General features: G+C 39.9%; 1 protein-coding gene across 1 annotated transcript; it reads left to right on the forward strand.

The window, feature by feature from the left end:
* The first annotated feature begins 608 nt into the window (after nt 1-608).
* On the forward strand, nt 609-23,023 carry FSD1L (fibronectin type III and SPRY domain containing 1 like). The gene is made up of 14 exons (XM_062513294.1): nt 609-623; nt 4,885-4,980; nt 5,889-6,020; nt 6,545-6,646; nt 8,756-8,778; nt 11,751-11,872; nt 13,466-13,675; nt 14,002-14,100; nt 15,428-15,554; nt 17,220-17,252; nt 20,339-20,436; nt 20,845-21,096; nt 21,434-21,522; nt 22,904-23,023. Exons 1-14 carry the CDS (start codon nt 609-611, stop codon nt 23,021-23,023), a joined length of 1,518 nt encoding a protein of 505 aa, XP_062369278.1.
* Nucleotides 23,024-24,433: the final 1,410 nt, after the last annotated feature.

The following is a 24,433-nucleotide window of genomic DNA, read 5'->3' on the forward strand; positions in this document are numbered from 1 at the left end:
AGCTGGTCTGTGAGCCAGAGAAAGTTATAATGGATGTTCATTTTTGAAAGGAATTTTATCAAGGCTGTTGGTCTGGAGATGGAAAAGAGAAGAAGATAAGCAAGAAAAAACCTGCAGCTGGGAAAAGCATTTTTAGAAAAGCCTTGTGAAAAACAGATGGGTTTACACCAATGAACGTTATGTTGATTTGTTGTAACCAGTTGTAGAGGGTATAAAAGACAGCTGGCTGTTGTAATAAACAGATATTAGCCCTCTGAGATGTACCACATCCTTTCGTGCATAGCGCCCGCCCCAACAGCGACAACTGGGCACCACCAAGAGGAGCTTGGGGGCGTTTTTTATGGATTGGAGGTATCGACAACGGATCGATGAGATGAGATGCTTTCTCAGGGCGAAGGGAGCAGCGCCGCGCCCTCCGCCCACGGCGGGTCCGGGACTCGAACCCGCGGTACCTGGGGCGGCACCGCGGGCGCGCAGGCGCGCGCAGGCCCGATGCGCGCGGGGCGGGGCGGGGCGGGCGCTAATCCCGCGGGAGCGGCGGCGCCGGGAGCGCGTCCCGCATCCCCCATCCCGCGTCCCGCCGGTTCTGCCGCACCGAGCCCGCAGACATGGACGAGGAGCGGGTGAGTCCCCGCGGGGCAGGGGTTGCGGGCCTCCCGGCACGGTGGCGGGGCGTTTCCCTGGAGATTCCCGGAGATTCCCGGCGCTCGGCCTGGGAAGAAGGGCGGTGCGGGAGGCAGCGGCACGGGGAAGGGATGCTGGCGGAGTTCTGGGGGATCCCGGGTCCGCTTCCCTCTTGGATGTGTCTCTCCCTTTCTGGAGGCGTTCCGGTGTCACCTGCTCCGTGTGAGCCTGCTGTGCCGGGGGGGTTTGGACCGATCCCTTCCAGCCCTGGCTGTTCCGCGGTTCTGGAATTAAGTGCTCCAGCGGTTGTAGAGCTCTTTCACTCTGTGTATTCCTGTCATAAGTAATTATGGTGTGTGCATAAGCCCTTCTGTTTGCCACTGATGTAATCTAGTGTTGAAGGGACCTAATACATAAAAGGGTTTTGTTGGGGATTCTTTCTGCTGCCTTTTTTTTTTTTTTTCATTTTTGGAGGGGGTGGGGGGTTGGTTGTTTTGTTGGTTGTTTTTTTTTTTTTTTTTTCTTCTTTTTTTTTTTCTTTTTTTCCCCCTCTGGTTGCTGCCCTGTAATTTCTCCTCTTTCCCTCGCTTGCCATCTGGCCCCTCGGGGATGTCACTGAAGGGCAGAGATGTGCCCACCCAAGCGTTGGGGCATTGTGGAACACATACCCCCCCAGAAAAGGTTGTGGCTCAGCCTCTTGGCTTCCAGTCCATCATTGCAGAAGGGCTCCTCTTTCTGTGTTCTGTGGACGCTGTGCTTTCCTCAGCTTGGGAAGGGGTTTGTGTAGCCTGAGTAATTTGGTGCTGATAATGTCTTGAAATTTACAAATCGGTGTAATTTTCTCTTGCTAAAGCCAAGCCCCAGCACTGTAGGAGTTACTGGGAAATTACTGAGGAAACTAACTGTATGCCAGCCACAACAGATTTTGGTATGAGTTCGCAGCTGGCAGAACAAGGCTTCAGCAAACCCATATCCTCATCCTAGACGAACAACATCCTAAATCACAAAACACTGTAATTCTGTGTAACTCATTTTACATAGAACTTATCCATGCTAATAGCATAAGCAGCTAATATCTCTGAAAGTGTGCATTGGAAGGTGAGATGTGAAATGCCGTAAGAAGTGTGCTTCTGGTAGAAACTGTCAGTTTGGGTCAGTCTGCCTTTTCCTGCTCTATGTGAGATTTTTTTTCTCACTGGAGTAGGAGTAAATGAGGGCTGCCCCTATTATGGGTGCTCTAGGTGGATGTTTCTGAGTGGGGTCACTGATGGTATTTGAATTCCCGGGGTTCTGAATACAGCAGTAAAATTGCAGTGGACCTTATATTTTACAGTACTTTCTCTACCAAGGGTTAATTTGGTAATGTTGCCTGTACTGTATGAAGTTCTTCAAACTCTGGCAACTTCACCGTGTTGACAAGTACAGGAGTTTAAATTAATGGAAGCTAAGTAAGCATGTCCTTTTTGAAATTTGATCTGGGTATGAAGGTTATAATGTCTCATGATTTTGTCCTAAGCTTCAGAGGCTGTTCTGCATGCAGTTAGCTCATGAGTCTTCAGTGTGATCTTGAGCAACTTTGTAACTTGCTTCTTATGCAGAACTGCCATGATTGTTTAATTTATCAAAATTTAGTTTTTATGAGCTGCCTGTCTGCTTTAAGAGGTGCCATGTCATATTAGTTGCTCACTGTTCAAAGGTGGGTATTCTGTTTTTATCCGCCTGGCAAGACTACAAACTACATATTATAGGGCTTTCCTTTCTTTTTCCTATCCCTTTTTACTCTTCATCTTTTGCTCATCCGCACTCTTGCTTTACTGGGGACATGTTTGGTTTTTTTCTTCTTTTTCCCCAGCAAGGTACATTAGATTTAGAGAGTAAGACTAGGACACAAAAGGAAAGAGCAGCATGACACTCTCTGGCAGCAGCAAAAATTACCTCTGTAATAAACATTTCATAATGCTTTGAAAATCCATTTGACACTGACCTCGCATAGAGGTCAGAGAGAAAGCTCAAAGAAAATTGCTTGTAATAGAATTCTATGAAATACTGCATTCATCAGTGGGCAATAGAATTAATTTTCTTTAGTGCAGAAATACCAAGAAACTTTACTGGGCTTAGTGCTATTGAAATTCTTTAATAACCAAATGTAGAATGTAGGCCTCATCTGCTGCTTACATTGGTAATTTTTTTAGAACCCTTCGTGAAATTACACTGACTTTTCAGAAATACTCCTTAAATGAAGAGATAGCAACGTTGCAGCATGTTTTTGAATTTAGCATGCATGGTATATCTGGAAGAAAATCTATTTACTGCATAATAGTGGTGAGAAAATTATATTGGAAAATAGAGTAAGACAGTGGTTCCTAAAAGCTTCCTTTTTTGTTCTGGTGGCTTATACATTGTTTTTTTAGAAAAAGGCATTCAGACTCATTAATTTCACCAAACCTGGTTGAATTTCTTAGCAGAGAAATTGGTAGCTTACTGAAAAAGAGCCATATCAACCCACATTTAGTCAGTTAAATGTAACTTTAGGTGAAAATCTTGTTTTACAGCTGGCTTGCAGTTGCTGCTGTGTGCTGTGTAAAGACCTTTTAAATGCTCCTCACATGTAGATATTTTCCTTTAACCAGGATGTAGCTACAAAACCAAGCAGCACTGTTCAGCACTGCACACAAGAACACTTTTCCCCCATGTGTTGCAGCTGAGTAAGCCCTAAGATCTGTGCTGAAAGAGGATTGTGAGTTTTCCGTGTTCATCCAAATTGACAGTTGTGCTCATAGGATCTAAGGCTTATCTCCAGGCTGTCTGGTCTGTGAAAACAATTGCCTCTGGTCAGTGGTGAATGCAGAAGTAGCTGGCTGGACAATGGCTATTCATCTGGCAATCTGGTGTGTGCAAAATTGCCTTCAAACATGCTCAGTTTGCACTAGACGAGGAGAAGGTTCAGTAATGAAGTGGTCAAGATTTTCTGTTCCTCTGTTTCTGAAAGAAGCCAAGGTGTTGTTTCTGTTTCCCCAGAGCCCAGACCTGAGTCACTGCTGTTTGCTGTGTTACCTCTGTATGTAACACCATCAACACCTGTAAAAAGCGGTAAAACCACTAAAATTTGTTTTTTCTACTTATGGTTTAACTTCCTGAGTATGACACTATTAAACAGTACCCCTTAATACCTTGTTGCAGATTTGTTGGAAATTGCCTGGGAAAGGGTTAGAAGAAAGAGGAAGGAGCACATCTTAGGACTAGTGAAGAGGTTCTTTAAATCTGATGTAGTGTTGAGGTTCATTGTGGGTGTTGTGAAAGGATAAAACATTTTTCTTGCTTTTTAGCAAACAAATGTGATCCAGGTAGTACACGGTTATTAAGAAATTGCTTCTGGGAGGGACTTCTGCAACATCCCTTTGGTGGTCTGGCTGTTTACAAGATGTATCTTATTATCTTTCATTGCCTTGGTTTCCTAAATTTTGTTAAGTTACAGAATTAGGATGAGCAATTGAAACTCTAGGTCTTTACTTAAAATTCTTGAATAATAAAACTTCACTTAAAATTAAGTACCAAGCATTGACGTGTTTTTCTTAAATTCTTAAAATATATGACTTGCTGCTCAACGAAATTAGACTTGGTGGTCTTATTTAATTTAAATTAAATTTTTGATGTACTTTAATAGTTTTGCTAGCTTGGTACATGTTTTGAACACTGAATCTGCTGCCTTTTGAACAGCTGGGATGCATATCAGTGAAACAACCTTGGTTCTCTTTAGCAGCTGTCAGTAAGCTTTCTTCTTGGAGGTCACTTTTAATTGGAATGTAGAAATTGCCCAAAATATTTTCCCACTTGTGGAATAAGTTTACAAATCACTTCTACAGATTTATTCTGCATATAGAATAAAGCATCAGCGTGGTTATTTCACACCAGCTTCCTTTGGCATGAGGAAATCTGAACTTTTCTTCTAGGTTTCCTTTTACCAGCTTTTAAAATTTTCTTTTTTAGTTCTCTGTTTGCCTGCACAAGCACCAGCTTTCTCGTGTGGAGAAGCTGTGGTGCCACTGGGTATTTTGGTGACAAACACCTGGAGAGCTTTAATTTGGTGGAATGCTTCTGAAAGGTTTAATATTCTTTCTCTGTCCTGAGAAAATGCTTTTCCTGATCCCATCAGAACTGACTTTTCTGCAGCTGGAATGTGTGTGATGAAATGGTGATGATTTGAAAACAAATTGCAAGACAAATTTTTACGACTTCTGTCACTTGTTTTTGTAATTCTAGGAGACTCTGGAAAGGATTGTCAGTACTCTAGTGAACAAAAATGATGAAATCCACAACTTCATTGATATGCTGAACCATACAATAACAAATGTTCAGGTATTTATTTTAAGGTTCATAGCTTCTATCTGGGAGTGGGACACTTTTGTTAGTCTCAAACTGTGTAGTGTCTAAAACATGGGCTGTAAGAATCCAGTTCAAAATACGTCTTCATGTTGGAACAACACAAAAAACCATTTTTTTTTAAGTCTGCCTCTGGATGACAGGTGTGGTGGTCTTGCATTTTGTGTGAAGAGGTTTTGTAGAACTTTGTTTGTGTGGGGAAGATAACCTTTATCCAATGCAAGATCTGATACTCCTATTAGTGGGAAATAGTCTGTATTTCCAGACTTCTGCTCTGTTTGGTGGACTGAAAAATTATACTGGAGAGAAATTTCTTTAGTTTTTCTCTTTTCAGCAGTTTGAAAATTTGGGCTCAAGCTTAGAGTTAGATGATGTTGTTAGAACATCTGCATGAGGACGAGGTTTAGGTTCCTTCAGCCTGTCAATCAGCCAAAAGTTGTTTCGTCCTACAGCTGAGCCAGGTTGGCTGCAGAAATGAAGATTATCCAGCAAATCTTTAAACTGCCTTCTTGAGTGCAGTTTTTAGTAACAAATTAAATATTTTTAATTGGTACTGGGTAACTTCCTTCTTCCAAACATCTAGCAATTCATATACAATTGTGTGAGGAAAATCAAGGCTTTTGGCATGGAACAAAGTTGCCAAGTATGCTGGTTTTGTGCAAGTTTGAATGTCATAGAGTTTTCACAGATTGCAGTGTTCAGTGTCCTGATGTAGAGTCTGCTTTGGAGACTGATCATTCCTAATATTTTTTCCCTTTTTGATAAGCTGAGAACCAGTCACAAGGTACCCAGTGGTCATGGCAAAACATGTGTGGGGAATTATGTGACTTTCAACTTCTTTGCATTGTTTAAAGTGTAAACAGCATTTTCAATTCTCCTCTCAGGTAAACTCTTCTAATGCCATCAGTGAGCTAGATGAGGAGTTTGATGGTCTGTATTCTATACTGCATGAGATGAAGGGGAGCATGGCCAACACTATTCAGCAAGAAGAGGCTCGTAAAATTCAAGCTCTGAAGGTAAATAAACAACTGAAAAATTTTGAAGCTGCACATAAGCATTTTCAAACTTCCTCTGTTCCTGTTATGCTATTCTCATTTGTTGCACAGCAGTATTGATTTTCAGGATTGTCTTGTCACAGTTCCAGAGCTGGTAAAGTCACTGCCTTCTTCAAGGCTATTGCCACACTGTCATTCAGTGATGAAGTACAGTCCTACAAATAGAAAATGTAGTGCACGTGAATATAAGTGTTTATTTCTCTGCTTTCTGAAACTCGGAAGTTGGGGGAAACATGGCATTGAAATTAAATCTGGCTTTTAAGTCAGACTTCAGCTTCTCCCCCCTTGGAGTTGTGGGATGTGCCAAGTATCACTGTGCACTTGTCAAGCACAGTGAAGTTAGGGCACTGTCAGAGGCCTTGGTTATATAAGGGAGTAAGTTGTTACAAATGCATAACAAATCCATGTACTTCCTAGGAGTGGTGCCTCACAAACTGCTGTTTTAATGGGAGTACATCACATTATTCTTTCTGGTTTTGCTCCAGGATCAGCTGAGCCAGTGCAGCCGTGCCCTGGAGAGCTCAGAAGAGCTGCTGGAACTTGCTGTGCAGTCACTGGACATAAAGAACCCCATGGAGCAGTTAGAGGTAGAAAACACTGACTGGATGTGTGTGAGGCAGGTGTTGACATCTGTCTCAATTTGAAATACTCTTTGCATTACTCTCCTGGACACTGCAAACTTACCAGGTGTATTTAGAGTGAGGATAGGTATATAGAAATGCAGTTACTGCCCTGCTGAAAAGCCAAGTTAAACACTGTAGTCCTGAATTTTTATACAATTTCTGATAAAACAAGTTGTCTTTTTTCTTATTTAGGGTGACAGGTAGGGAATACAATACCTTCTGCTCGACAGCTCTCATTGTTAATCAAACTTGCATGGATGACCCCGGAAAGGGAGGGTGAAATAACATATATCTAACTGGAAGAATATACTTGCAAATTAAGGAAACAGTTCCACATATCCACTGAATCAGTACACTAATGCTTGCTTACAGTAATCCCAGTGATAGCAGTGGGATCAGCCATGCAAAGTTGAAAGCCCATTTACTTTTTTTCTCTCTACATTTTAATAGGGACAAGAACACAAATTAGTTTAAAAGTGCAAGTGGGAAATCTCCCTGTGATAGTTTTACCTTTTGGCTGCATGTTTGTGTGCTGTCATGTTTTCTGGATGTCAGCTTTGATTTATTTGCCTCAAAAAGCAGCAATTCTTAAACAATATTTTTCTTCAGCTGGACTTGTAGTCCTTTCTAGCTTGTAGTAAAAAATTAAGTTGGCTTTTGAACTCTGTGCAAAATGCAGCTTTGACTTTCTTGGAAGTTGTTCTATTTCACATCTCTCTAATGCTTTTTTCCCAATCAAATACAACATGGAAAGCTGTGTGAGCATTTGCTGGGGGGAAACCTCTTCAGGTTTGGAGTCTGAAGATTAAGATACTGAAATCCAATTCAGTGAGCTCTAATATGTAAGATTTGATACTGGTATTACACTTGTGCATTTGGGGATGACATTTTAAGGTAATATTGCCTTGGCTATTAGGCAGCTAATTCTATTACGTAGGAATGAATAGCGAGTGGTCCTGAAGGGGCAGCTCCAGCCCTGACTCCTGTATATTGACAAATTTTCTTTGGATACTCCAGTAAATCAGTTCAGGAGCAACTAGCATAAGATTATTAAAACTACCTCTTAAGCTAACTTATTTCTAAGCACCTGGCTTGGTTTTTTTTTTGCTTTCCACTTTGGGAATATGTAATCAGTTTTGTAGCAGGGATAGCCTGATTTCCTACTTTTTTTTTTGGTGTGATTTATATTTAGTGAAAAATTGGGGTGTTCTCCACTTTTGACTTCAAACTGGGAAGCTGCCTGATTATTCTCTTCTCTTTGAAAGGGAAAATAATTCAGCTGAATGAGCAACTGGATCAAGGAGCAGAGTCGAAGCAAGACTTCAACAGACACAACCAAGCCCTCACTACTTAAACAATAAACTCTAGGCTTAGGTTTGCAGCTCATTTTGGTGAAGGAGAGAGATTTTTGTCTTTCCATATGCCAGTTGATGTTTATTTTTTAAATGTCATCACCTTTGCATCTGCATCATTGTTATTATTTGAGAAAAACTACTTGCTGTCCTTTTTGAGTGCTGACATACAGAGAGAGTCCTTTATTGTACTTCTCCAAAAATGCTTCCTAACTTTCAGAGGAAAAGTTAGAATAAGTCCTATTTTTTCTTATTTGTGAGGGCATTTGTCCTGTGGTGTGCAGTGTTCAGCAGGTCAGGCATGGTTATATGCCACTATTAAGCATTTCTTAGTTTCACAGAAAATACCATGGCAGTTAAATGTTGTTGGCTTGGTCCTGCAGCTCTTTTAAAAAGCCATGGGAAGAAACTAACTGATTAAGAGAAATATGAAAATAGAGAGTCACGCAGAGAAAGTTGAGTAATTTGGAATCAGTTTGGTGTGGTTTTGGAAATCAGATTGTTTTCTTTCCCCCAGATGTTGCAGTGTTGCTGTGCTAACCCATGCTATTAACATGCTTCACAGGGCAGTTTATTTTGAGGAAAATATTAAACTTTTTTTGAACTTCAAATCTGAGGAATGCAGCAGAGATTGTTCTTGGCCTTCCTGCATGTTACTGCCATTGATACTTGCATGGAAATACTAACTACTTTCTCTCTCTTCTCCCTGACATGCATCAAGGCTGCCAGACAGATCAAAGATAGGTACAGTACAAAATCTATCACTTTTGTGTCTTTGAATTAATCATATCCTTGAAAATGAATTTACTGTGAAAGGGCCATAGTCAGCTTTAATCAAATTCATTGACTCTTTTCTAAATGTTAGTTATCACAACTTTTGAGAGGGAACTAAAATCTTCTGTGCTGATTATGTAGTGTTTTTTCCTGGCTTTTCATAAATAAATAAATAAATATGTTTTAAATAAAAATATGTTTTTGATGCGGGGGAGTGGACCTCTGTGTCAGCTGCTGATGTAATTATTATGTCTTTGAATATATATGTACATCATTATTGTTGAAAAGCTTATTATTAATACCTCATGGCTGAAACTTAATGATGTTTCAAGCTGACTATGCCCCTTTGAGTTGAGAAAATATTGTTTTTTTCATTTTTCAAGTACTTCGACTTTTGCTACCTAATTTTCCTGCAGAATATAAAAGTCTTGTAGCTGTTGAAATACTTCTGGTGACACTAGTGACCATGAAATTATTATTTATGGTAGCTGTTTTTTGAACAACTGTTTGAAAAGCAAAACTTCTCTTTGTTTCAAAATCAATACTAAGGCCATTTTTGTTTACTTGGAAGAATGTTAACGATTTCAAGAGTATGACCTTCTGGTTCAGAAAATCTTCTATGATGTAGATAATGTTTTCAAAAGCATCTCACAGGATGTTGTTGCCTTTGTGGACCAAACAGGGTGGCTTTCAATTTACAGGTTTTTCAATGAATGCTCTCATTTACTAAATTCTCTGAACTTCTGTGTAAAATTAGTAATTGTTAGAGTTTAAATTAATCTTTGCTTTTTCAAAGGTAAAGATTTTGTATCCTTCACAGGTCAGAGAGAGCGTGGATAGTGTCGGTGATGGGACTCTAATACTTTTTGTCAGTAATAAGCATCCTCTTCTGGTTACTTGAAATTATCATGAAATCTTTTGTGGCTCTCTGTCCAAGACTGGTTTCTGAGAAGAAGTTAAAAAGCTATCTGAAGCCTACTGTTCCCTGGTGTTCTCTTGCTGCTAATCAGAGGATTATTCTTCCTTAAGGAGAGATTTTCTCTGCCCATATGGCTGAGCATTGATGTGCTAGGCAGCCCATACTGAAATTTAGAACGTGAGCTCTGTCTTGGGAAATCAATTGAATTGTCTTTCATGATGTTCAGCTCAGTATCATAATTGCAATAATCCCAAAATTGCAAAATGTAATGACTCCTGATGCGTATATCTTTAATATTAAATTTCACATTTCCTCCTCCTTTCCCACTACCAGATTTTTTTTTTTCACTGTTCCTCAATGTATCTGTGGTTAGCATACAGTCTCTCTTACATATTGCTGGAGTGCAGGATGAGATACACATTAGGTGTTCTAAAAGTGCCACATACCAGTGGGTGTTAAAATGGATTCAGGTCTTGGCAGTTGACTTTTGTGGCATATATATTACTTTGTAGTTGAGAATCTTTTTTAAAGGAGGAGTTGGGATCTGTCTCTCTGAATCGATGTTACTCAAAATGTGCTGCATGGCCTGGTTAGAGAGAGTTTGAGAATTTTGTGAGAGCCTTGGGGTTTTTTTTTTGGTGGTATAGTTGAAGTACAAAAATGTCTTGGGAGTATTCATAATAGTACTCAGATGAGATTTCAGGAGTGGAAATGGGAGCTGTGCTTCACAGAATCCCAGGATGGGTCAGGTTGGAAGGGAACACAGTGGATCATCTGGTCCTACCTCCCTGCTCCAGCAGGGTCATCCCAGAGCTCTTGGCACAGGATTGTGTCCAGGTTCTGGAATATCTCCAGTGAGAGAAACTCCCCATCCTCTCTGGGCAGTCTGTTCAATGTTTGGTCATTGCACAGGACAGAAGTTCTCCCTCACGTTCAGGTGGAACTTCCTGGGCTCACTCCCTGCCCGTGTCATTGCTCCGGTGTCATTGCTGGGCCCTGGAGCAGAGCCTGGGCCCTGCTCTGACCCTCTCTGCACACAGGGACACACAGGGATGAGGATCCCTCTCAGCTGAGGCTCCTCTCCGGGCTGAACAGCCCCAGCTCCCCCAGCCTTTCCACATGAGGGACATGCTCCGGGCCCTTCCTGACCTCCACAGCCTTTGCTGGACCCACTCCAGGAGCTCTGTGTCCCCCCTGCCCTGAGGAGCCCAGAGCTGGACACAGCACCCCAGAGGTGCCTTGCAGGGCTGGGCAGAGGGGCAGGATCCCTCCCTGACCTCCCAGCAATGCCCTTCCGAGTGCACTCCAGGATCCCGCTGGCCTTCTTGTCCCCAGGACACTCTGCTGGCTCAGGGACAGCTGTTTGTCCCCCAGCAGCTGCAGGTCCTTCACTGCAGAGCTGTTTGTCAGCAGATCACCCTGGACTCTGCTGGTGCTTGGGGTTATTCCTGCCCAGGTGCAGGACTCTGCGTTTGCCTTTGTTGAATTAACAATATTTAGTGTTTAGTCTATCTTATAGAACTGGTCTGGTGCTTGCATCTTCTAATCTGCAGCTTGAAAAAACTCTTCATCCTTTTGTAAGGTAAAAGACAGATAGATACAAAATCAGCATAGTCAGCTTGTTAATTGCTGTTGAGAAATGCCTAAACCTGATCCTGAGTCTGCACTACTTCAAACTTTTCATACTTGCTGAATTTATATCAAATGGTGGAAATTTTGTTTTGTTTCTTATCAATTTTTTTTGTCACTACTAAAAAGTCTTAAACTCATCTTTAGTCACCTTGTCAGTATTTATTTGCTCAGTAATATGGAACAGCTGGTAGCTCACACCATTTATTCTGAGACAGTCACATTAGCAAAACATTCTATTTTGAGTGTGCTAAATGGTAAACAATTATGTGTTAGAAAAATATTCTAATCTTTGTTTGATGTCAGTGATACAGAATGATTGCTGTTTTGGAAAATGGGATATAGGACTTGACAATGTGAAATACATTTGCTAATGCTGCCTTCTTTGCTTTAGTGTCACGGTGGCTTCAGCATTCCGCCTCTCTCTGAAGCCAAAAGTCAGTGATAGTATGACTCATATGATGGTGGACTTCGCCCAGGAAAAGAGCATGCTCCAAGCTGTGAAGTTTTTGCCAGGTAAAAACTGTATCCAGCAAGTTTAATCTGTTGCTATGTGAACAGCTTCCTATATTTAAACCGACCAAATTAAAGAAAATCACACCTCTTGCACCCTAATAAGCAAATTTTTCAGAGTACCTAAACTCATTCTTAATCATTGTATGTTAAATATATTAAATTGAGTACCTTGAGGATGAGCATTTTCTAGCTTTATTGTGTTAATTTCAACACAAGACAGTATTTTGGAAAACGGTATTAATCTCAGAAGTGAGAGTAAGTCTTCTGGAGCATGATTTTTCATGAGCTGTCAGTTCCTCTGTACTCTGTGAATTTACCTGAGGTTTCTTAGGACTGTCCATGCAAGCTTGATCCTGAGTGACACCCCATAGTCCTGCTCACGTGCAGGAGTGTTACGTGTGGAACTGTAAACTTACACATTGCTTACAAGAGTGGTGAAATGGTCTGATATACAGGAGAGGGACAGTCTACAAGTGCAGTGATACTACCATATTACAAAGTGTATATTAATCCATCTATTCCTGTTTTGACAGTAAACTTGGGTGCATTAGACCAGTGTGTATCTTTCATGCCTTTTTAATGCTGTTGCTTTCCTATTTAAAACACTTTGCCCTTGGCTGTTACTGAGAATATATTGACAAGAACGCTGCTGGCAGGGATGTAAAGTTGTTTCATCTCTAGATCACTAATCCAAATCTGTTAAGGACTTGGCAGCCTCAGTTTTCATTTCTTCCCTGTGTGTTTCAGATACAGTATGTGGTAGCAGGTGTAGTAAATGACCACTGTTATTCCTAGTGGTCAGCTGGCAGTGACCAGGCAGAAGTTCACCTTCTAGTCTTAGGCTCTGGATGTCAGTCACTGCCCTGTATTTCACAGTGCACCTGTTTAACAGCAGTGGGAGTGTAAAGATCTAACAGCAAGCGTGAACAAAGTTTTGCGTCTAGATAAAGTAACCTAGGACAGTGACCCTTCTTAATTTTTTTCTTATAAAGTACATAGGAATTTAAATTGGGCCTCTGATTTGTAAATTGGAAAATTGACTGTCTGGGTCAATTTTGCTCTTTTTTTTTTTTTTAATTACTTTTTACTGTAGTGCCATGCTTTGAAATTACTCAGGCACCAAAAGCTCAGACTGAAAACAATAAAACTTCTTTTTAATTTTCTGCAGCAACAGTCTTCCTTGCATGTCCTTTAGACTCTACAAATAGTACATAAATGCCTTCTTTTTCAAAAACTTTTTCCACAGATTGAAGTACTGTTTGATCTCATGGAAGTAGAATTCTGATGCCTATAAACAAAACGTCAGTCTTTAGTGGACCTTAGGAACTGTTTCTCCCTCCTTTCAAGACAAAGGGGTGAAAGGAAAACTGCGTAACTGAAGCTAGTGGAAAATAGTGTCTGTAGCGATGGAAATAAATATAAGTGATTCTATGTGAGGGGTGCAGCTGAATTTACTTTCCACAGACATAGGAACAGAAGTTGGCTTCCTGATGTTCTTCCTGTGTGGTGTTTATTCCAAATGCATGTTCATAATTTTAAGTCCACTCTGATCTTCTCTTCTTCAAACTGACCTGTGTGCTTGTCTGTCTGCAGTCCCTAAAGCTCCAGAGATAGATGTAGCAGCGTGTCTGGTCGCTGACAACTGCATAACAATATCATGGATAATGCCTGAGGAGGACAGCAGAATTGATCACTTTGTGCTGGAGTATAGGAAAACCAACTTTGATGGGCTCCCTCGAATAAAAGGGGAACAGCACTGGGAGGTGGTTGACTACATTAAAGCTACTCAATACACATTATCAGGTAAAGGTTTTTTATACTTCAAACCCAAGAATATTGATATTACTCTTTATGCTGGAAAGTTTTGCAGAATGCCCATTTTTCAGCATGTAATAAAGCTGAGATTGTATCATCAGTTTTGGGTGCTTTGTAAAATAACAGTTCTGTCTTTTATTTGGACTTTGAGGTTTTTATCAGAAATTGTGTGTTAAATAAAGTTCACACTGGTATTAAGCATGTTTTTTGCACATTAAGATAAATGAAAGACAGTGGCATGGGGATAGATCTTAGTCCTGTAGGAGTCCTCAGCAATCGCCAAAATTTAAAATTTGTAAACATTCGCTTTGTAGGTCTGAAATTTGATACAAAATACATGAACGTTAGAGTACAAGCTTGCAACAAAGCTGTGGCAGGTGACTACTCCGATCCTGTGACTCTGGAAACCAAAGGTAAAATTTGAAAAACTCTTAAACCCTCTCAGTGGTGAAAATCCTGCACTTAAACTTCTCTGCCTTTGTACATGAACCTGTTATGTTCAGTCTGCTTCTACATGAGCCCTGCTGAAACACTTCCCAAGTGGAAAGGGAAACAATTGTGAAGGATTAAGAGGCTTATTGGCACAAAGCTTCTCTTTTGGCATTCAGACCCTTAAAAAATGGGGCAGTTAATGCCTCTTTCTCCACAAGCTTGGCATTGGTTGCTTTGAACTGTGGAGTGACGGTCCCATGTGCTGCTGGGTGATGCCAACATACAGCAAGAAGATGGATGAATGTTGTGGATGACTCTTTGGGCATCTGAGCAGTTGGTGTGATTATCCTGTTACTAGTGGCAGACACAGCATTCTGTTACTAGAAAGTGCTGGAAAGGATTTTCTCGAATTTGTAGCTGCAGTTTCTAATCACTGCCGGTATTTTAAAAGTTGGCAGCTTCAAATTGCTGAAGGTGTGTAGTCATGATGTTAGGAGTCAGGTGATCTGAGAATTGTTAGAGTGGCTTCCTAACATCATATTGTAAATATACTGAAAAATAAATTTCTTGCAAGGAATGTTTTGTGTCAGAACACAGATCTTAGCTGTTAAGGGGAGAGAGTGATCCTGAGGTTTGATTTATATCAAAGTCGGGTGTAAAGGGCAAAATGGCTGGTATCAAATATGTAAATTTATATAAGTAGAAATTCTGTTCCTTTTGAATGTTATTTCATAAGAATAAAGCTGTATGATGTTTGAATGAGCTGACAAGCCTTCTGGTAACTTTTCTATAATTATTTTAATACTTCTAAGCAACAGTCATTGTCAGAGATGTGGTATCTGTTTTATAGTTACATAATTCCCTACTCCAGTACCAGAAAAGTAGTTCTGTTTTTGATTGTCTGGGCAGTTACAATGCTTCCCATATTATCTTCATTATTTCTGGGTGAACACTTAGTTCATGTCCTTTAATAATCAACCCAGTGAAAATCACTTTCCTCATGCTTAACCTGACTATTGCTTATACTTGTGCATTTTTGAGCTCTAAACTCTTAATAATCTCAAGTGTACATTCTTTCAGGGTCAGACTGTAATATCTGATAGTATTAGGACATTTATAGAACAGTCTGTGAAAATATTTAGGGAACTCAGCCATTTGTATTAGTGTTTTTGATTCCACACGTCCGACTAAAAAGCTGGTGTTTCCATTATGCTCAGTAAAACTTTGTGGCAATTTTACTACAGCTTCTCTCATTTTCTGTGAATGACCATTACACCGTTTCATTGTTTTCTGTTTTGTCTTGACCAGCATTTGTGTTCAGTTTGGACAGTACTTCATCTCATCTGAACTTGAAAGTTGAAGACACTTATATTGAATGGGATCCTACTGGGGGCAAAGGCCAGGAAAAAATAAAAGGGAAGGAAAATAAAAACAGGTAAGAACTCTGTTTTGTGAGTGTCTGGCATATCTCATCTGGCAGTTAAAGGAAGGGGGTAGGGGGGAATTAAACCACTTGGGGAAATGAAAGGAATTTTCATTCAGAAATCTTTCTCTGGAAAAATATTATTTTTTTTAATTTTCCTTCCTCTGTCACACTGATGTAGAGGATAGAATTGTGTTGTAATTGTTAAATAATTATTTATTTATTTTAAAAATACATTTGTTAAGTTATCATTCAGTGTACTGAGCTAAAGTGTAGGTTTAGTGCACTGACCTTGGCTACACTCCAGGTGCCCACCCACCTGCTCTGTGGTTTCTCCTTCTGGTACAAAAACCTTGCCACATAAGGCCAGGACTATAGATAAGGTAAATGTAAACAGGCAGCTGATGCACTTCTGTGTTTACTAGTGTTGGAGGTCAGTTCTGGTGAATAGACAGCATTTCTACTATAAAAACAAGGAAAGAGCTGACTGTCTTGTCCTTTTGAGAAAGAAAAGGTTAAATAAAATTGGTGCTATATATAGGCAGTGACTGGATTTATCTCAGACCCTCATTGGAGGGGAAGAGGTACCAATAAAACAAAACAGACAGCAAAAGGTAATGGATAATGAAACGTAACTATTGTGGATGTGGCTGCTCTAAACATACTGCTTTCATCCAGAAAAAGCACTTAACTTCAGCAGAGCTCTTGGTAGATTTTTAGATGTCTGCTATTCTGAGTCACTGGATAAACACAGTTGGAAGAATGTTTAACTCTGTCTACTCTGAACCTTGAATACATCCAAGGATGAAGAATGTGTTAACTTGCTAGCCCTCTGTTCAGGCCACTGTTATGGGAGGGGAAGAATATCCTGGTACTTGACTGGAATTCCCTGAGTTGCAGTGACTCCAGATGCTTCTGAGCCATCAGTGTAACCCCTGTGAGGACAGCCTGGCTTGATCTTCTCTGCTCCCCTTCCTGTTAACTCATTAAAGGCAGCAGTTGGTTCTTCCTCACGCTGAGCAAACCTCATTGTCTTTCTGTGCCCCAGACCCTTAACTGTGGTGTTGGCTTTCCACAGACTTGCTCTGGTATGTCAGGGTGTAAATCTGAGAGGCCCAGACTTGGACACGGGAGGGCTTCAGGGTCAGTCTGACAGCTGCCAAAAGGAAAGGTCACTTGCCTTGGGCTCCTGGTCACTGTGTTGGGGCTGCAGGCTGGGTGTGGCTGTCCACCTCTGCCACGAGGGCACAGGACACTGTTGTTGTCAGCTTCTGCTTCCCAAACCCTCAATGGCTTTTCTGCAGAGCTGTGCTTCCCTTGGGTGTCCCTCAGCCTGTCCTGCTGTGTGGATTTCTCTCACCTGTGGGAGAAAGGCTGTGAGCCTGGTGTTCAGCTGGCTCTGTACAGAACCCATGGCCCTGCTCCCAGTGTACCTCACCACTTGGGCTTTGGAGATACTCTCTGGGAATGAGTCCACACAACTGCTTGCTCCCTCATCCATGGTTCATTGGCTTTCTGTATTCACAGGTTGAGATAAGTTGTGAACAAATGCATTCGCCACAGGCAGATACTGCCAGAAGCGTGATATAATAACTTCCGTTGGCATTTAAAAAAAATGGGGATAATTTAATGTAGAAATAGAACAGTTCTTTAATGACTACTTATTTCTGTCAACAGTGGCCAGAATCCTCTGCTGAAGAGCAATAGAAGGTGATAATATACCTCTTATTCCTAGGATCTAGTGCCTAGTTTTGTTGGGAATCTGCTACTTTCCTTTGTTTGATGCCATTAGAAACAAATCTAATAGCCTTTATCAGTGCCAGTGCACATGTGCATTTAGAAGCTATTTTGCAGTTTAATTTGGATTCATAGAGATTATGTATATATTCTCCAGTGACTGGAAGAGTCTTTCTGGAAGGATTACGGACATTTTGATGCTTTCTTAACCCTTGGGCACATTTTTTACAAATACGGTAAAGATCTCCTTTCTGAAAACTTTAAAATAATTTTTTGTTCTTATTTTTGAATCTCAAAAACTTCTTTGCTTTTGAACTTGTGCTGTAGCTGTTACTAGACATCAGAGGGTAACAAGCAAGTGTTTTTACATGATTGAAGAGGCTGAAGCATATTTTCAAAGCTTCATGGCCATTCCAATTGCAGAACCAACTGTTTGAATGAGAGATACTTTTTCTTTTTCATTTGCAATGTAAAATACTCTCCTAGTCTTTGTGCAGTTGTGGTTTTTTAGTGTCACATTTTTTAATTGTTTTTCTGGTGAAACACCTTTTTGAGAATTTACTTTTCCCATTGTTGATTTCTTGCTCTGTTTTGCTTATCTAGAAGTTGTGGGACCAAAAGGAATACCCAGGATCCTAATTTTTTACAGGTTTTACTCCCCTGTATTCATCTGTCAGGTGGACCCATCTCTAGTTCAAAATCAGAAGTAAAGAATAGCTTATGTAAAAAGCAAAATATGCTCTTGAAGCCATTCTATTTCAATTGGTCTGCTACACAAGTTATAGCAATTTGTGCCAAACTGTTGGATTTTAGAAACCTAACTAATTTTTCAAAAATTGCTTGGATGTGCTTCTACTTGCTCAGCTCAGGGGATTTTACACCTTGGTCTCTTTGTAGCTGTCAGTAGAGAACTTCCCTAGTTCTTGACTCTGCTTTGGTAGAAGGACATGGTCACATATTCAATTTTGCATCTGAGACTGACCTTTTCTAGCAGGGGATTTAGGCGAGTTTTGTTCTTGTAGGAGGCTTTTGTTCCCACCTAAACACACCTGTGAGATGTTTATGCTAGAGGAGAAATTTGGAGGTGGGGAAAAAAATTGAAATACAGTTATTTTAAACAAAATATGTGCAGTTTTAAGAGTCAGAAATTCACAGTGGAAACAAAATTCTTAATTATCTTTCATTTATTAGACCAGAAAACAACCTCTCAATAATTTTTGATCTCCTTCCTTGACCTTTTTTCTCCAGAAGAGAATACATCCTGTGTGGAGTATATTCTGAAATGGTTGAAGAAATGGGGACTAATTGTAGTGCTGTAGGCAACAATCCTAAACCATAAGACAAGAATATCTGGCCACTGAATGCTGGAAGAAATGTGTCAGTTAGTGGCTAATAAGGACTGTGTTCTAATGGAAAATGGGCACAAAACTTTCTGCTATGAAATTTGCTCCCTTCCATTGAAAGGGAAATGTAAGCACTGTGGAGGCAAAAAAAGCCTGAGCAACTGTTTTTTCTGAAGCTTTTATGTCAAATAGTCAATGTAATTTTCTGAACTGATAAAGGCTATTAAATTTTGAGGACAAAGCCCATGCAGTGGCCATTTACAGACTTGAACAAAGTAAATTATACCAAGAAGCTTTTAATGCTTTCTTAACCTTGAGAAAATTCTAGCAAAGTGCTGCATTTTTCTTACTGTGATTCTCTAAATGGCCACACTGCTACATTGCTTTCTGCATAGCCCATTTGTACTGGGTCTAATAGAAAATTTTCAGCAGCATTTGTTGAGAATGCAAGTGGATGATGTCTGACATACATAAAGCAGGATGGAATCTGCAGAGTGCCTCCCTCTGAAATTATGCTTTAATTCTGGGCTTTGCTTTTTTTTATTATTTCATGCTATCACTTGCTAACTTTTTCTTTTGGTAAGTAAACTGCAGCATCCCTCATATTTAAAAAATTCAAAAGCACTTGATGTGGTGCACCTGCACAATCCCCTGCCCTTATCCCCTTCATGTATCTCGTGTGAGCCATTTGGAGGCACAGTTGTCTTGTTACATGCTAAAAAGTGATGCTCAAGTAAACAGCTTTTTCATTGAGGTTATTTTTTTTTTTTTTCTGTAGACTTCTGTAAATGGAATAAGAAACTTACTTATGAACTAGATTTTAGTATATTTACATCTGGCAACTTAGTATCACTTAGCTTTTGATTTCCCATGTGAAATATTCCCATATTTCATGGTGGTATTAGGAAAAAGGAACATGTTCTAACCCTTTCTGGAATGGTTTGAGAATAATGAATTAATTGGAAAGAAAACACTCTGAACTTCACTGTATTAATGGACATAAAAGTAGCTTTACCAAATAGCAGCTGAAGGAGAAGTTGGATAGAAAGCTCTTCTATAAGGTGGTATTTCTTCCAAGGCTAATGTGTCATAGACTCCAGAGGATGAGAAATTGAAAATGGCTTCTCAAGTATATCTCAGAGACTGACATAGTACTTTTTTGGGGGGGTTTTGTCAATGAAATTAAACTGTAAACTGTACAGCTATTTCTGAGAAGTTAGAATTCTTTGCTACTGATTACCTTTAAAGTAGTAATCAGATGTGATTTTTCTGTCTACTGAGGAATATTGCAAGTAGCCTTTACTTGGTTTAATGGTTAAATTATTGATAATTATTTCTGAGGGCTTAACAGAGGCTAAAAAAATGTTTGAAAACCTCATTAGGTTAAAATTACTCTTTCATACAACTGATTGCTCATTAGAATATTCTCTGTCCTGAAGTGTTTCATTCAAACCACGTGCCACACATCTGCTTTTCCCCCCGCTTCTCTGTTTCTGTTCTCAGCTGCCTCTGAACTTTCGTTTTTTAAAACATTCTGTATGTTTCCTTCTGTGACGTCTTCCCTCTCAGCTGTTGTGCATGCATGCTGTTAGAGGCATCAACTAATGTGTTTCAAGAGTGTTTGTGTGTGTCTCTTTCACCTGATAGACTCGGGGACACCTGAGTGTGCAATTCTGTGGCAGTGTTCAGGTTTTGAGTGGTTGATCTCTCCTTTAGAAGCAACACAGCATCTCCGAAGAGATCCACAAACGGCCCAAGAGCTGCGGCGAGGGGCAGCCGGGATCGCTTTGCTGGTGAATCCTACACAGTGCTGGGTGAGCTGAACTTATTTGCTCTGTTAGGAAAGGGCAGATCAGGTAAGAATTAGAGGGAAAGTCTGTGATTGTTCAAGGCTGTGTACTCAACATTGTCCTGTCTGGATCAGTTTGCCAGTATAACACCAGAATTTTGTGTCTTCAACTCTGCTTTGTATTACAAAACTCTCAGTGACTGACATGCACTGCTTTTAAACATAAATTGGTGTTAAATGCATCTTGTAATGAGCATGGGTAAATACAGTCTCGTTATTGTTTTATATTTATATTCTATCATACAGTTTTCTTATTCCTTATAGTTCAGATTTCTTCGCCTTAAATAGAGAAAATAAATAAGGCAGCACTGTAAGGTACACTCAATTGTAATTAACTACACACAGTTGTAATTAAATGTATTTCTATTGATAGGAGACACTGCTGTTGAAAGTGGACAGCATTACTGGGAAGTGAGAGCTCAGAAGGATTGCAAATCCTACAGCGTGGGAGTAACATACAGAAACCTGGGGAAGTTTGACCAGCTGGGAAAGACTAATTCCAGCTGGTGCATCCATGTCAACAACTGGCTGCAAATCACGTTCTCAGCAAAGCATAACAATAAAGCCAAGACTCTAGATATACCTGTCCCTGACAGAATAGGAGTATACTGCAACTTTGATGGAGGTAAATTACACCTTAAGAGATTTATTAAAAAGAGTAAGTTAGTATTTCTGTTGAGCTGGGGCAGTCTAAGGCTGAAGAAGTGCACTGCTTCCAGATTGATCCAGTCTTGCATAACAGCACAGACCCTAAGTGCTTGTCATGTCAAATGACCTGAGTTGATCCGTGTGAAGAGGTAGTGAAATTCAGTGAAAATACTGGATTTTCACCCTTGTGGACTGCACTTAGTGTGTCCTGGAAAAGAATCCATTTTTCTGTACAAGTTAGACAGCAACAGCATCTTAGCTTAAACTATGCTTAAGTTGAATTTCAATTTGTTCTCTCTCTCTCTCTCTCTTAGGTCAGCTCTCATTTTATAATGCAAGCTCAAAGGCATTGTTACATACCTTTAGAACAAAGTTTACCCAGCCATTGCTACCAGGCTTCATGGTCAGTATCAATAAAACCTTGCAGTTTCTAGCACTGAATTCAGTTTTAATTGTATCTTTAAAGAAGGAAAATGGAAGCACTTGATTTGGCTGACTAGTAATTTTTAGAAGGCTTTAAGTCTTTTCTTTTGGATTTTGTGTGATGGTTATAGTAGCATCCCAGCAGGATGTCTCAGCTATGTAAACAGAAGTAATTAAATTTGTGTATAGGAAATTAATAGTACATTGCAGTGTCTGATGAGCTACTGCAATAACTAATCCAAACTGATGGGAGTCCAGGATGCTCTGAGCTATCAGAGAAGGTGTCATGGGACAGAACAGCACTCGATACTTTCCAGTGGAAAAAAAGTCTCCAGCTTTCACATCTTTAAAAGCTCAGTGGGAGATTTTCTTGCCAGTCACTGCACTGCCCTGCATAACCCTTTTTGTTGCTCTAAGGTAATTGGCAACAACTTTCTGCAGTGTTAAAGGCTCAAACCTTGCCCAAAATGGACAGTTTATTAGTTTTTCTTTAATGATTTAAGTAATTTATTTAACTGAACTGGGAGGCCTCAGTTGTTTTGTAAGTTGCCATCAGATGCTTCACATTTTGGGAGCTGGGTGTGTAGGCCTGGGATTTTAAAAGGTCTGGAGTTTTCTCATGTCTATTTGCCTTGCTGATCCTTTTCAGCATGGGCAGAAAATAATAGCTTCAGAGCTACTGGAATATATGTGCTAGCCATTCCCTAGGATAGCAAAGGCCAACTCATGTAAATTCAGTTCCCAAGTCACCTGGGGAAACAGTTGTTTGCCAAAATTCAGGCTATCCCTCTGCACCTCTCACAGCTAGCCCCTCACAGAGTGACAACAGCCTTACTGACTGAACAGGTCAAGTGAAAATGACAAACTAGTTAATTACAGCTCTCAAACTTGTTTATAAGCATGAAAATGCAGCATTCTTTCATGTGTAGAAGTCACTGGCACCTGTGCCCCTGAAGCTTCTCAATTTTTTTTTTTTGTAATACGTTTATTCTGACATAATTTTAGCATGACATGGCAAAAATAACCACTGCTTTCAGGCACTGGAGCATAGTGAGAGAGTTGCATTTCATTGCCACTCTACTTGCTTCTGGCATATTGAGCCTTCAAAGAATTTTTCTAGTTAGGAGCAAGTTATTTTGTACTAGGTCTTAGTTATAAACTTAGTTATAAACTTAGTTATGAAGCATAGTATGTAAAGCGTCTTAGACTTTATGGACTTAAAAAGTAGTATGTCTGTGATCAGAACATTTTACAGAGTGCTGTGACAGAAGACATGCAGCTGTGTTTGTGCTAGTTAATTGTGGGATGGGAGGAGAGAGATGTTTGATTCATAATGCAGATTTTTTTCTCTTCCTCCCCAGATCTGGTGTGGTGGGCTGACAGTGAGTACTGGATTGCAGGTGCCAAGTGCGGTGAAAACTCTTCAGAAGAGTGAAAATGAATTGAGTGGTTCAACAAGCAGCCTAAATAATGTTGCCTAGTAATGTCTGTTCAACACTTCTACTGCTGAATGTTTTTGTTTTTCTGTATAGCTACTACTCAGAGAAGCTTGTGAGCATTGGATTTCACTGGGTTTGCTACCTTCTGCTATTTAGGGCCTGGGTACTGATAGTGTAAAGGTTTGGGGCTAAAGTGTTAAGAACCAGTTCTGGGAATCTAGAAAAATGTCAGCTGAACTGTTGCCTATTTAAAAAAAAACCCAACAAAAAAGACACAAAGAGCTGTAACTATATACTTTTCTAATACTGTATTCAAGCATTTTGTTACAGAGTTGAATATTAGTTTTGTTACAAATACTATTCTTCTATGAAGAATATAGCAAATACCATTTTTTAGCTCTCCTAATGTGAATTACTTAACTATGTATTTAATTATTACTGGGTTTCCCATTAGAAATTGTCATTTCTGAGATGCATTTTGAAAAACAGACTGATTTGTTGGCTTAGCTTGGCAGAGTACCTCAGCAGCAAGCTTTCAGAAGGATATTAGAATGTGTAGGCCTGGTATGAAGAAAAAGTAAGAGCAGGCTGTGATTATTTCCCCCAGTAGTATAAAATCTTCCTATTTTTCATGGGTAACTCCTTTTTAAAAACATCTATATTGATATTGGCTCCCGTCTGCTGCCTTTACATTAATTGCATTCTAATTACATTAGAAAATGATGTATAGATGTTCCATTACCTTGACTCCTATTAGCAAGTCTTGTAAAACAGTAGTGAAATGATTCATAGTAATGGGAGAGCTAAAAAAAGAAAAAAGATCATGTTATATTCTTCATGGAAAATCCCAGCTTGTCAGTGGGAACTACTAGGTTATTATAGGCTTTTTTAGTCTGCTTTCTTCCCTTTAATCAAGCCAAGGAGCCTATAAATAGTTTTCAGGTACACTCTTGAATCAGGTATTTCCTAACTGAAGATTGTAACAGTTTTCAGGTGATACTAGAAAACAAAGTCATGGTCCATAGTGATTTGGCTCATTTGCTGCTGGGCCACTATACTTTTTCCTTTAGTATATCTTTTAGCCTGTAAAACCATGAACATCTAATCATGTTGAACCTCAGTATTACCAGTGGCTCCTTTCTGTCCATCACAATTTCTCAAGAGAAGGAGAAATTCCTTGTGGCACATTCTAATAAACTGGCTTTGATGTTCAGTGAAAAGTTAAAATTAAGGAAATGTAATCACTTGCTCTGGAAAGTGTTATTTTTCTTGAGGAATCATGAAGTTGACAGGTTGGCTGAGCCCTAAATATTTATTTTCTATCTGGAACTCGAGCATCTTAGTTATTTGCATTGTGAACTTGTAATGTCTCTTTGCAGAGGAAAGGACAAAACAGTTCCCAGTTTAACTGTACCTCCTTCTGCCTGTTCTGTTGCTTGGGCTTTGGGACAA

Source organism: Cinclus cinclus, chromosome Z (genome assembly GCF_963662255.1).
Source record: "Cinclus cinclus chromosome Z, bCinCin1.1, whole genome shotgun sequence".
In the NCBI taxonomy this organism is placed as follows: Eukaryota; Metazoa; Chordata; class Aves; order Passeriformes; family Cinclidae; genus Cinclus; species Cinclus cinclus.

What these genes read in the sequence shown, in the direction of transcription:
- FSD1L (XM_062513294.1), top strand. An exon ending in TGTGACTCTGGAAACCAAAG is followed by an intron (nt 14,101 to 15,427) that starts GTAAAATTTGAA and finishes TGTCTTGACCAG; the next exon opens with CATTTGTGTTCAGTTTGGAC. An exon ending in CATTGCTACCAGGCTTCATG is followed by an intron (nt 21,523 to 22,903) that starts GTCAGTATCAAT and finishes CTTCCTCCCCAG; the next exon opens with ATCTGGTGTGGTGGGCTGAC.